The sequence below is a fragment of the Haliaeetus leucocephalus genome, unplaced genomic scaffold, assembly GCF_000737465.1.
Source record: "Haliaeetus leucocephalus isolate CR32 unplaced genomic scaffold, Haliaeetus_leucocephalus-4.0 Scaffold417, whole genome shotgun sequence".
In the NCBI taxonomy this organism is placed as follows: domain Eukaryota; kingdom Metazoa; phylum Chordata; class Aves; order Accipitriformes; family Accipitridae; genus Haliaeetus; species Haliaeetus leucocephalus.
This window is the reverse complement of record NW_010972853.1, coordinates 3,779,071-3,792,947: the sequence shown is the minus strand read 5'-3', so window position 1 is coordinate 3,792,947 and position 13,877 is coordinate 3,779,071. Positions and strand designations below refer to the sequence as shown.

The window sequence follows — 13,877 nt, the reverse complement described above, 5'->3', positions numbered from 1 at the left end:
TTATTCCTATATATACTAACCAAGCACAAATCACTACTTATTTCAGATTTTCAAAATTACCTACGTACTCAGATGGGCAACACCACAACAGTGAATATTATCATTAGTACAGTTGACTATCTCTTGCGTCTTCAGGTGAGGAAAAAACAGAGGAAAATGGAGTGTAATATATTTGCCTTGCCTTCCTTTTTATAAATTCACATTTTACTGGAATCAAATGTGAAAATCCTCTCTTCAGGGATATCTAAAATAAAGAATTGTGATTTAATTTATTTCATCCTTCTTTCCTTTTAAAATAGATGATCTTTCAGAATTCTGTGTAAAACCAGATGTTTGTTAATTTATTTTATTGTTAAGTTCTGCGGGGAGCATGGTTAGATAGAAATGCAAAAAGTTATTGTCATGAGGCATAGATTGACACAGAAATACTAAATTTCGTCTGCTGATGATTCAACTTTTGGTGATAAAAATGCAGGCAGTAAATACTGCATACAGAATCCAAAATTAGAAAATATAACATTGCTGTTTTTTTCTTAGGAATCAATCAGTGACTTCTATTGGTACTATTCAGGAAAGGATATCATTGATGAATCAGGACAACGTAACTTCTCTAAAGCTTTGGCTGTCACCAAACAAATATTCAATTCCCTTACAGAATATATCCAGGTAAACAAAATGTTTTGCTCGAGGTACTAACAGTGAAGTTCTATGATAACATGGCCTGATCATGTCCTATCATAAATTTGTAAATACTTTGGCTTTATTTTTCTTAATTTTGATGGAATCACTGGTCCAGTGTAAAGTTAATCCTAAAACATGTGAATGGCTGCATATTTAACATGATACGATCTAGTACTTATGCACTAGATACCAAAGAGACCTTGGGAAGCTTTCTCACGTAGCTTCATGGAAGCCTGAAGTTTCTTTTTTTTATTTTTTCAGGGAGAAATCTTAGGAAAACAAATTGTTTTATTTGTTTTGTTTATTTTATATAAATAAAAAATGTGTTTTAATTTTTTTAGGGCCCTTGCATAGGTAATCAACAGAGTCTGGCTCACAGTAGGCTGTGGGATGCAGTTGTTGGCTTTCTTCATGTCTTTGCCAATATGCAGATGAAACTTTCACAGGTATTTTTGGTAGTCAAGTAATCCTTCTTTACATGTGTTTATAAATTACAGTCAAGTGAATGTTGAAAGCTGTAAAGCAGTTAATGTGCTGATACTCATTGGTTGTGCATGGGCCTACTGTAATGTAGAGGTCCAAGACTGAGTCTCAGGACTAGCATCTTCATATCACTCCTTTTAGCATTAATCATCAGTGTGCACTCATCTTTTCTAATATCAAACTCACTGCTTCCAACTCAATTATACGTTTCTGATAATGAAGGTGGCAATTTGGTCCCTTCTTCCCCGTTGCCAAAACCTGATGATCTGTCAGAGCAGAAGCACCATTAAAAGCATGGTTCCCATGCTACAGCTAAGTAGGGCAAGAGAAAAGCTGGGAACAATTCAAAGAGGGAGGGAATGTGACAATCAGTCAACTTGTCCAGTTAATTCATCACAGGCACTGAGCAGGAGGGCAACAGGCAGTATTCATTTTACTGTGCAGGGCATTGTGGAGTCCCACCTCTCTTCACAGTTTCAGGCTTCTATGTTCTTTTGCAACTTCTGCTTAATATACCCATAGAGTCAAGCCACTGGGCGCTGAATGCAACAGTGCAGAGAGTCATTTCCTCATTCTTACTCAGTGTCTCTGTTACCCTCTGACTTACTTAAAAGATTTCTTCCCATCCTATAGATCAGAATTTTGAGGATACTGAACAGTTTTTAGGTCCTTAATGTTAGTCACAAATCCATGTTAGACTTACTATGTTCTGTAGTTGAACTAAACAGTTCTAGTTCTGTTTGAGTGGTAATGCATTATGCCATTAAATATTCCCTGTGAAGTGAGAAAGGACGGATTCTTTCTGAGATTAATACTACCAGATCTATGGAGTAATCAATTTTGTGAGTTTCTGCTGTCCCTTATCTGTACTTCGGTATTCCTTAATGCTTTATTAAAGCTTATCTTCATGTTATTAATACCTCTGTTGTAGTATGTTACCCTCATATTGTATAAGAATCTGATAGTAATCATAATAAAATGACAATGAAATGTTACTGAAGAATGTGAACTACATTTAGATGACCATCCTGCATGTTTTTTTCCCAGGTATATTTAGTTTTCCAGATAAATACAAAGAAGAAAAAACCTTATGCTTCCTCCTCCCCCCCCCCTTTTTTTTTTTACAGGACTCTGCTCAGATTGAATTGCTTAAAGAACTGCTAGATCTGCTAAAGGATATGGTAGTGATGCTCTTGTCACTGCTTGAAGGTTGGACTTGTTTTTCTTTATGGTCAATTATCTCATCTTCATAATGTAAAGTACAACAATTATGTTAATCTTTCTAAACAGTTTGTTAATTGCCTTTATGTAATGCCAGGAAACAAACTATTTCATAGTTATTTAATAATTATTCTGGAATATACATAGTCATGAAAAAGAGGCCTGCTACAGAAAAGCATGTTGAAAGAAAAAATTACCAAGATTTAAGAATGTTTTTGTTCTGTTCTTAGCATGAATATGAAATGTATTTATTCAAAATGTAGCAATGCCAAATAACTTCCTGTTTTTACACACTACTTAGGTAACGTTGTAAATGGAACTATTGGAAAACAAATGGTAGACACGCTTGTAGAATCATCTAGCAATGTAGAAATGATTTTGAAGTTCTTTGACATGTTCCTCAAGTTAAAAGATCTGACTAACTCAGATGCTTTCAAAGAGCATGACCCTGACGGTAAAGGCATCATTTCAAAGAAGGAATTCCAGAAATCAATGGAGGCTCAAAAACAATACGTACAGTCAGAGATTGAATTCCTACTATCCTGTGCAGAAGCTGATGAAAATGATATGTTTAACTATGTTGATTTTGTGGAAAGATTCCATGAACCAGCGAAAGACATTGGATTTAATGTAGCAGTATTGCTAACAAACCTTTCGGAGCACATGCCTAATGATTCACGCCTTCAGAGCTTACTTGAACCTGCGGAAAGTGTTCTTAATTACTTTGAACCATACCTTGGCCGTATTGAAATAATGGGTGGAGCCAAGAAAATAGAAAGAGTTTACTTTGAAATCAGTGAATCCAGTAGAATGCAGTGGGAGAAGCCACAGGTGAAGGAATCCAAAAGGCAGTTCATATTTGATGTTGTAAATGAAGGTGGAGAGCAAGAAAAAATGGAACTCTTTGTGAATTTCTGTGAAGACACAATCTTTGAAATGCAGTTAGCATCCCAGATCTCTGAAACGGATTCATCTGAGAGGCCTGAGGAAGAGGAAGAGGCAGAGCCTTGTTATGTAGTGGATATTGGAGATGATGAGGAAGAAGAAAAGTCCCTGGAATCTGCTTCAGCTTTTGCAATGGCCTGTGTTGCAGTGAAGAAGAATGTTGCCAACTTTTTAAAAATGGCCACTGTAAAGAACCTAAGGAAACAATACAGGAAAGTTAGAAAGATGACAGTAAAAGAGATGGTGAAAGTGTTTTTCTCCTTTTTCTGGATCCTATTTGTAGGGATGTTCCAACTGTTCTTTACTATAGTGTGGGGAATTTTCCAGATTCTTTGGAGCACTGTATTTGGGGGTGGCCTGGTTGAAGGAGCCAAGAACATTAAAGTTACTAAAATATTAGGGGACATGCCTGACCCAACACAGTTTGGAATCCATGATGATGTTATGGAAGCAGAAAAAGCTGAAGGCGCTGAGCATGGCATCAGAGCTGAACTTGTGCAGTTTGTGAAGGGTGAAAAGGGAGAAACTGACATCATCTCAGACATTTTTGGCATTCATACAAAGAAAGAAGGTGGCTCAAAACATGGTCATGATGCTGGACTTGGAGATATTGCAGAAATCCTTGGTACTGATACCCAGTCGTCTTTGGAAAACACAGTTCGTAAGAAAAAAGGATTACAGGTATGTTAAAGAGATATTGTATTTCTTTGCAGAAAATAATAATACAAATATATTACTGAATTTTCTATTAGTAACTGAATTATTTGTCAGTTAACTAATTAATAAATATTGTCAATAAGAACATACTTCATAACCCATACTCTTTTAAAAACAAACAGGAGAGTTTATGTGGCAGAAAAATTCAGCCCGGTGTGTTTAGATTTCACTGAAGTAAATTATTGTTATTGTTCATTTGGACTTTATTCAAAACAAAAATTGCTAGCCCATTTCTAGGCCCAGTTTTTGCTTTAAATGGTTTACAGTCTTGTTTATTCTGCATACCCCATTTTTTCACAGTATTTTTCAATTACTTTTACAATCTACTTTCTCCATAATAATGCCTTATCATTATCGTCTTTCTTCTACATGCTTTACTGACCACATACAATACAATATCCTTTTTTTCCTATTATTTGAAATAATTTTGCCTGAATTTGTTGTTACTTTAATGTTTATCATATAATCATTCTTCACTTTTATTCTGTTTTATGAAAAATATATTTTGTTCCACTTAGCTGAGCTAAATATAATTTATCATTTTGTTTAAAAATGGATTGAACTAAACATCAAAACTGAAATGCATTTGTCATATTTGGAAGGCATTATGTTTCACTCTACACTTCAGATCTGTTTCTACTTGTTATTCAAATATATCTTTCCTCTCACCATTAATCCACATGTTTGTGGTATGCTTTCCAGATATTTTCAAGATAAACCTCCATTGTAAACCTCCAAGTTAATTATTTCCTTTTCATTTGTATGCTTTTCTCCAATATTTTATTGCCTAGATTGAACTATATTTTTCCAGTTATTTTTTGTTATTTATGTGTATACTTAAAAATGACAGTCTTTTAAAATCCTGTCTTATTTAGCATAAATGTAATGTGCTTGGTATTTAAAAATACTATTTTAACTTAAGTTAAAAGATCCTTAAGGATCTTAGCAGGTCTGAGTAAACACTGTAGAATTTTCTTTGCTTGACTTTGATTTATACATTTCTCTCAGATTTGTTTGTAACTATTGATAAAAATGCTCAGTAATTTATGCAGATACTTTGAATCACTAATGTGAAGTCAGCTATGCAATTTATCCAGTTTTTACCCTTAATACATTATCAAGTGAAACTTACCATGGTAATGTTTGCACTAATTCTGTATTACAGAAATTGCTATTCACATTACGTGTATAAATGGCTCAAGTAATCCAGTTAGAGCACAGGATATAACTATTAAGTAGAGTTCAAAGAAGAAACAGCAATGTAAGAACCAAAATTCCCTTCAGGAAGTCACTATGTCTTTCTTAAGCATTTACAGTAATAAAACTTAGACAAATTGATAGAAACAGAAATTCACTGCTATATACTAGAAAGCAATTGTGTAGTGATAAGGTCAGTAACATTACCATAGCCAGAGAAACTGCAAAATAACCTATGGAATTCTATATGATGAAGATTCTTAGGACTTAGTGTGAAGTTCCACAGGAATCTGTGCTGAGAGCCATGTGGGTTCACAAATCGGAAGAGAAATGAGTAGTGAGCTAACAGTTTGCTGGTAAATCTAAGTTACTCATAGCAGTAAAATCAAGAGCTAACTGCAAAGTTTCCTTAAAATAGCAGATGAAAATCAGTGAAGTGATGTATATGGGAGGAAAAGTTATAATTTTACATGTAAAATGTTGGGTTTTGAGCTCATTGTTACTGCTTGGGTATGAAATCTTGGGAATATAATAGAGCTGTACAGAAGTATCAGTTCAATGAAAATGTCAGTCAACACAGATCAAAAAAGCAAACTGAAATTTTGAATTGTTGAGAAAGCAATGGAGAGAGGAAAAACCCAGAATATTACTATGCTCCATGAACCCAAAGTATATCTCATGTCTTGAAGACCAGGTTCCCCCATTTCAAAAAGAATGTGATAAAACTCAAAAAGGTTCAGTGAAGGTCAAAAAGTTATCAAAACTTGATATGGAACAACTCTTGTGTATGGAATTAAGTAGGTTAAGGCTTTTCAGCCTGGAAAAGAGACAACTGAGAGAGCATATGATGGAGGGATGGAGAGGATGGATAGAGATTTATTCATTCTTTCCCTACCCTACCCCTTAGAAGAACTAGGGATCATCAAATGATCTCTGAATTACCCTCCACCAGCTGGAGATCCTAGGGGAAAGTCTTTGTGGAAGAGTTGCACATGCTTCCATCACGTGTACTAGATGAGGTTCCCCAGATAAGAGGCGAGATAAGCAAGGCAAGATCCAATTTAGTAGATTCTTTCATAAATTCTTTCACTACTTATGTGCAAGAGAGAGGCATCCAGGTGAGTAGTGGGGGAAATGTTTAGATAACTGTATTTATGTATTAACCAGAAATGCAGGACAACACACTGATAGATGATTGGTGTCTAAGCACTTTGAGAGAATACAGGAGAGGCTAAAGAGTTAAGATAGGTTTTTGCAAAAATGAATGGTCACAAATTTAGGCACTTTAGATTCCTTTGTGAATCAAAGACTTCAGAGCCTGCATCTCTCTGATTTCCAGTGAAGCTTAGATATTCAAACAGCATTTGAAATGAGTTTACTTTGGTCTTGCAACACTGAGCCTAAAGGCGTTTGAAATCCAGGCCCCAGCTTCTTTGCTGCAGTTAGCTATATGTAAAATTGTATATTGGTTTTTCCTTATCTCAAGGGAATGTTGTAAACACCTACTTAGATGGTTGTGAGGTGTGCCAGTAAAGGTTTAATGAACCATCAACCCACCTAAGATAAATAATTTGAAGAAAATATTGCGTAAGTGAAAGTTGTTTAAATATTTGTGTGTTTTCAATTGCATCAGTTGATCTCGACAAAGAAATTGGGGGTTGTAATATCTGATAATTACACAGATCTTTTGCAGTTTTTTTATGCTGTCTTGATATATTATTCCTCATTTCATATTTGGAATGAGGCAAGCTGATGCTCATTTTCCACATAATCAGTAACTGCACTGAGTCCTTCTGAGTGACTTTTATTAGGGTATTATTCTAGTTTGGAAAGTTTGGCTTTGAATATGACTCATGTTAGGGTATGATCTGGATGTAGTTACCTTCATCCTCAACTGGTCACATAATCTGTCTGATAACCATGTGTAATTACTTTAAGTTGTTCAGTCAACTGGGCTAGTTACAGTATTGATAACACTATACTGAAAAAGGCTATCAGAAGAATTTCTGCAGTTTTCACTGTTGAAATCTAGTCTGAGCTGCCTTTTTTTAAAAATCTAACACTTCAAAAGTGCAAAGTGGTATAAAAAATATAGCGTGGTAGCTATTGTATTTGTTTCTTAAAAAACCAGTAACTAAAGTTACCAAAATTTTATTTGAATGGATCCATTTTGATGGTTAAAATACTTTTTGCAGATATCTGAAATTGCAAAAGAAGCTGAAGCGGAAAGAAAAGCAGAAGCTGAGAAGGCTGAGTAAGTTATTTTTGCACAATTCCTGTTTAATTCCTTGCTAATTCCTAATACTGGATAATAAGGACCGAAAGAATCCAAGCAATGCTCAGTATTCAAAGCACTTTATGTACAGTTTGTCTCATCAGTATTTTGAAAAGCAGCACAGTCCCTAAGAGGTGGCAGACCATCTCAGTGGGCAACAAAATGGTAATCTGATTTTTGTGGCCCTTGACAATTCTGCATATATAAATCTGTGGCCATCGTCTTTTTTCAAGTTTTCATAACTACCTTTAAAAATGAGCACCAGTCTTGAAAATAAACTCTGCAACTTGTCATTATGCTATTTACACTTTCCCTAGTACCCACTATAAATTTCACGCAACAATACTCGATCGTTGAAACACAAGATTTTATTAAACAAACAAGTTTTATTATTGCTGTTTTATCTGTTCTCAAGTTGTGAACTTGACAGCAGATACATTCCTTTGTCCAGTCATCCTACATATGACTGCCTTATAAACAACTGTTAAAATGCTTACCTTACTTTAGCAGCATCCTACTTCTAAGGGGCATGCTGTCTTTCTGGACCTGCAGCCACATTGTAGGCTTGCAGCCTGATGAATGCCCTTAAAGTATTTATAGACACATGCAAAAGATCTCCTAGAGATTCTTACATATTCAAAAGCTATACATCATTTTTTTATTTGTTTGGTATTTTGCTTCATATTTAAAATGTTTACTTCAGCCTCATTTATCTTTCTCCTCTTACCTGCCCAAGTTAATTTTTTTAAGTGTGCTATTGAGGTCAGTATTTTAGGACTGGATACACTTTGTATGGCTTGTCTGAAAGGTATCCTTTTTTTTTTCCTCTGTATATATATGTTTATATGTGTGTATCTATGTGTGCATATATATGTGTATATACATATATGTATATACGTATGTCTTACATGGACAAGAATGTGTATACATGTATGTATGCTCACACACGTGCATTTAAATGGGGGGGTGGTTTTTTCTGTTACCTCGTTAAAGTATGCCATCAACACTATCAATGATGGTTCAGTATATTTTCATTTCCTATCTGTTACCTTTCAGACTGCATCTAACATACTTTTTCAGTTTAAAAGCCCCCTTCTTGCATTTTATTGTCACAGAATTGTTTTAATATGATTTGTCTTTTCAATCCCTGAAGGGATGTTAAACATATTATTTGCATTGTTTAGAGCACTTCCGGTAATTAAAAAGTGCACTTAAACTTTTATGTGGTTTTTTTGGTACCAGATATCCAAAGAAGCTGTTGATGAGTGTTAAGCAATTTATAAATATCTAGAAATTTGCCCCAAATCTCCTGTGCCACTCATTTTCTTATTTTAGGCTTCTTCACCTCTTATTTTCCATAAGCATGATTTCTTTCTACCTCTATTATTTTAGTGGACATATTTTCCCTATTGTCTGTTGTCTTCTCTTCTCTGCCATGCTTAATTCTTCTCTCAGGTACTTTTGCAGCATATTCAAATTGCCTTCAGCTTAAAAATTTGAGTTTAATTGGCTTACATTTCTGAGGCTGCAACAGGGACTTTTTTTGGTAGAAGGTAAACTCGTTTTTGACGCCCATCATATGATTCCTCCTGCAGTCGTAGCGTGATAAAGTGAACCACAAACTGCATTTCTTTATCCTCATGCCTAAAACTTTCAACCACCTGAATGCCTCAACATTCTTCTACATATAAGCAAATTCAGCTTTTTTTTAAGTTTAGTAATTAAATTCCCATATTACTACATACAGTCTCGATACTTAATTTTCATAAAGGCAGTTCAGTGGTGCAGGAGGAATGATTGTCATCTACATACTTTGTAAGGTGCAACCCTCTGAAGCAAACTTCCTTGTTAGTACTTGTTCACCTCTGTAACTACAGTGATTGCCTTGACTGAAATGAATTCATTTCATGATACTGTGATTGAATTATGATACTGTGTACCAAATCCTAAAAGCTTTATTTCTCTTCTTCAGCCCCAGGCTCAAGAAAGTACACGTGAACTCTTAAAATTTTTATGTTGCTTGTATTGAGTATATATGTACATCACTGGTTTTGGTAAACATTATCCACTTCACACTCGGTGCAGTAATTTCTGCCTGTTTTTTCACTTTTTACCCTTTTGATCTCCTCTCAGCAACTCTATTCTTGCATATCATTTGAAACTAAGGTCACTTTTTTTTACTCTGGGTTTTCTTCCAGTGTTAAAACTACCTTTCAAAGCCAAACTTTCCAAATTAGCGTTCCTTCTAAGTGAATGCATTTACAATACAGAAGTTTGGCTAGGTATTTTTGTTTAGATAACCTTTCTTCTAGCATGGAAGATGGTGAGAAACAAGATATAGCAAAGGAAGTACAATCTGAGCAGCTAGAAGAGGGAAAAATGAAGAAAAAGAAGCGAAGGCATGGACAAAAAATTGAGAAACCAGAGGCTGTGATGGCTAACTTCTTCAAAGCTTTGGAAATTTATCAAATAAAAATGCTTGTAAGTTTTTCTTAAATTCTTTTAGTCATTGACTTTTTATTTAATATAGAACACTTGTTTGATACAGAAGGGAGAAATGTCATCATAAAAGGAACATTGGCATGAGTTTTCAAATGACTGGCTGTATTCAGTCTTTCGTGATTTCTGTATATACTTCATAGACTTATACAAATAAACTGTTTGTGAGAGTAATTTCTCTTATCTTGGTCAAACAGGACAGATTAACCTCTTGAGCTCCTTGTTAGGAGCTCCCTATTTTCCATAATCTAACTTCTAGCATCTGTAATTCTATTTTCTGTAAGATTTTTCTTTATTCTTAAAAACATCAACTGATGAACTGTCTGAAACCTCAGGTAGTTTATTCCAGTATTCTAGCATTTCTTTTCCAGACATCCTTCTAGAAAATTTTCCTTAATATTCTATTTCAGTCTTCCCAGTTGCAATTTTAAGATCATTATTTTTAATCCCACTTACCATGAAATGGGAGAATAGGCTGACAAGAAATGCCCTTGTTCATTATAACTGGTGTATGAAGGCAACACAATTATGTATTTATTTTTTTAGAAACCTTGCTGCGTACTTTTCTTATCTCGATATTAGCTACAGGCCACCTCTAATTCTTTTTTTTTTTTTTTTTTTTTTTTTTTGCGCCCTTTTGGCAAAAAATTTTTATAACTTAAGGTTTCTTGCTCTATTTGTTGCATTTGCCATCAACTTTATTCTTCTATTTTACAAGGTAAGATTATGCATTGTTCTTTAAATGTTTTTTGGTTACTTCTAGAGGAATATTTAATGATGGTTTCAAGGCTTGTTTAATAAAGCCATTATTACAAGCCCTTCAAACATGAACTAAAGCATTTTGACATGAAGTAAAAATAATATTTTAACTTTTGTAACTAAAATTTGTGATATTAAACCTACTCTGTTTTCTTTTTACTCAGGCTGAATGAAAACAGATTTATTTCATTTATCTTTTACAGCGGAGCCTGCGTTTCTAGGCATTTTTTCATTTACTCACATAAGTCTGTTATTGTTTGGATTGTTAATCTTGTCATGGGAAGTTTGAAATCTGACTAAACTCAAATGTCAAAACTGTTGCTTTTTTTTTCCTCTCATTTGTTTTAAAGATAGTGAGATACTTCAGTTCACCTGATTAATCACAATGATTGTATTTCTGCTTTTTCTAAAGCACCTACTGACTACATTCTTTTTGACTGAGAAATAGTTTATACATAATTTCAGAATCAGATTAACGTCTCAATTTAACTAGATGAGCTCATATGTTTCAGTTATACTTAATTTGTTCATAATTTTTTTTCATGCCTTTCAGGTCTGGGGTTTGGCCTTTTTGGGGAGAGTGCTTGCTTTATTTAATTTCTTTTTTCATATTTTTTCATGAATTTAGTAACCTCTGATGAACATCAAATGTATATTTTTTTCCCATTCTGTGTTTCCATATGAGAGTTTAATTCAGTTTTCATACTTATTTACTCCAGTTTCTTTGTTGTCATTGCCAATATGGTTGTTAGGGACTATTGTGATGAAGACATTTCTATGCTGGGATCGGGACTTTAATTGATTGGCGTGAGCAGGCAGAAGAAATACAAAGCAAGAGAAGCCTTTTCATAGTAGGCTACAGTTCTTTTTTTATATCACTGGTGAAGAAGGTTATACATCATACTTCAAACTTAATCTTAGGGTTTTACCTGAATCTAATGAGTCATTTCAGGTTCTGGTGTATAACCCAATGATACAAAGCAGAACATCTTTAGCAGCCTTCACTAATTTTATTCCTGACTCTTCACAACTTCTATCCATGAAAAGGAGTAGAATTCACTAAAGAGAACTCCCATCCATAAAAGCCTTTTTTTTTTTTTTTTTTTTTCCCTTACAGATTTAAGTCCGTAAGAAAAGTCCTCATTTATCCTGGAATCTGGCCCTTTTGATTTTCCCTTTCTAGATATAGGGTGCAAGTTGCAATAAGCTGATGAATCTGTTTTTTTCCAGTATTACTTTTTCTAGTTCTGTTGTTCACAACCAAAACCTTCAGAGAAGACAAAAGCAGCTGGCTGAACATTCAGTCTAGAAGCAACTGAATCCTGATCTCAGATATCTTGACAACCAACTCCAATAACACAGTTACAGTCTCAGAGACAGGGCAGGTAAAGACGCAAAAGGCTCTTGAAAACTAGGTAGAATGTACGTGCACCATTCCAGGAGAAAGACCATCAGGGCTATTTAAGGCTGCTCTTGCCTCTCTCTTTCAGTCCCATATGGTTAGAGAAAATGGACTTCAAAGGTACATGCAGAAGTCTGCTTTTGTCTATGCCAGTCCTTTTGTCCCCACTCTCTTCTGCTTTTCATTGGGTCTTGTGAGTCAGCCAACAACCCATTCTGCCAGAGTGAGGACAAAAGTTTGTGTCGCAGTGCAAGTCGATCTGTCATAGATAGGAAGGGATCAGTGGGAGCCAAACAGGATGACTGAACAGGACTTCAGCTTTCAGATAAAGCTGTCAAAAGAAGGGCACTTAGGGCTTTTATTTTAAAGGGCAGGTTTTTAAAGTCGCTGGAAGAATTTAGGGCAGTATGTCAGCTTCACGGCTTGGGGTGTGAAATACTGATTAAACACTGTATTAATTTGAAGCTCTAAACTAAGTCATGAAATGAAAATTTATGGACATTGTGCAAGTTGGTAACATGAGAACTTTGTTTCCTTCTAGACTCTAGTAATCAGGGACAACGTAGATTACAAAACAGACCCTAAATTCAGTCTCATTAGATAACCCTGTCATTGCTTGGTTCTTCCAAGAAAACATTTTTGCATAACTTTTTCATTGTTTGTTTTGGTTTTGCTATGGCACTGTTAAAGGAGAGATTTGTAAGCTGTCATATGCCTGTACTTGCTTTTTCTAGATTCTGTTTTCAGTGACGTGAGATGATGTGGAGACTTCTGCTGTGAAAATGAAGGACGTTACTGTTCAAAGCTAATGCTCTACCATCTTCCCATAAGCAGGCTTTGCAAACTTCATTTGTCATTATAGTAAAGGAAAAGCTTTTAAGCTTATTGTGTGTTTTCAATATGCTTGAATTTCTCTCAGGTGACAGAAGAGCCACTTGATGAAGTAGAGGAAGACTCTAATCTCTGGAACTCTTTTGATGAAGAGGACGAGGAGGAGGGGATGGTGTTTTTTGTTTTAGAAGAAAGTACAGGTTACATGGCACCTGCTCTCAGGGCATTGGCAGTTATTCATACTATCATCTCCTTTGTCTGTGTGATTGGATACTATTGTTTAAAGGCAAGTCCTGAATCTTATTACTAATACATTATTTGTTGAAGAACAACAGCTATGCCCAAAATGGGTTTTGGAGCTAATACTGGAATACCTGTTCGTACCTACTTTTATACAGATTGTCACTATTCAATATGTAGATGTTTTTCTCATGTACTCAGTCTGGCAGAGAACGGAGTTAACTTTCTTAATAGCAGTGGTTTGGATTTGTGGTTAAAACAGTGTTGATAACACACCCACCTTTTGATTATTGCTGAACAGTGCTTGCACAGCGGGAAGGCTTTCTCTTTGCTTTACCCACTCTGTGCATCCCCCAGCGAGTATGTTGGGAGAGGGCAAGAAATTGGGAGGGGACACAGCTGGGACAGCTGACCTGGAATGGACCACAGTCATATATCATGCCATATAACATCATGCTCAGCAATAAAAACTGGAGGGAAAGGGGGGCTTTACTTCCAAGGTGGCCATTGCTCAAAGACTGGCTAGGCATTGATCTGCTTGTGGGATGTGCTAGTGTGATGTTTGGTCTTATATAGTATTATAAAGAGTACTTCGTACTGTAGGTAGATAGCATGGTTTCTGTCCTG

General features: G+C 35.2%; 1 protein-coding gene across 1 annotated transcript in view; it reads left to right on the top strand.

The window, feature by feature from the left end:
* The window catches only part of RYR3 (ryanodine receptor 3), a 194,282-nt gene that overhangs the window by 165,665 nt on the left and 14,740 nt on the right, over positions 1–13,877 (top strand). Inside the window, exons 85-93 of the mRNA XM_010574283.1 lie at positions 47–135; positions 538–666; positions 1,023–1,127; positions 2,292–2,373; positions 2,687–4,011; positions 7,440–7,498; positions 9,832–9,999; positions 10,649–10,736; positions 13,099–13,296. Coding sequence (XP_010572585.1) covers positions 47–135; positions 538–666; positions 1,023–1,127; positions 2,292–2,373; positions 2,687–4,011; positions 7,440–7,498; positions 9,832–9,999; positions 10,649–10,736; positions 13,099–13,296 — 2,243 coding nt within the window. The remainder of the gene's footprint in view (positions 1–46; positions 136–537; positions 667–1,022; positions 1,128–2,291; positions 2,374–2,686; positions 4,012–7,439; positions 7,499–9,831; positions 10,000–10,648; positions 10,737–13,098; positions 13,297–13,877) is intronic.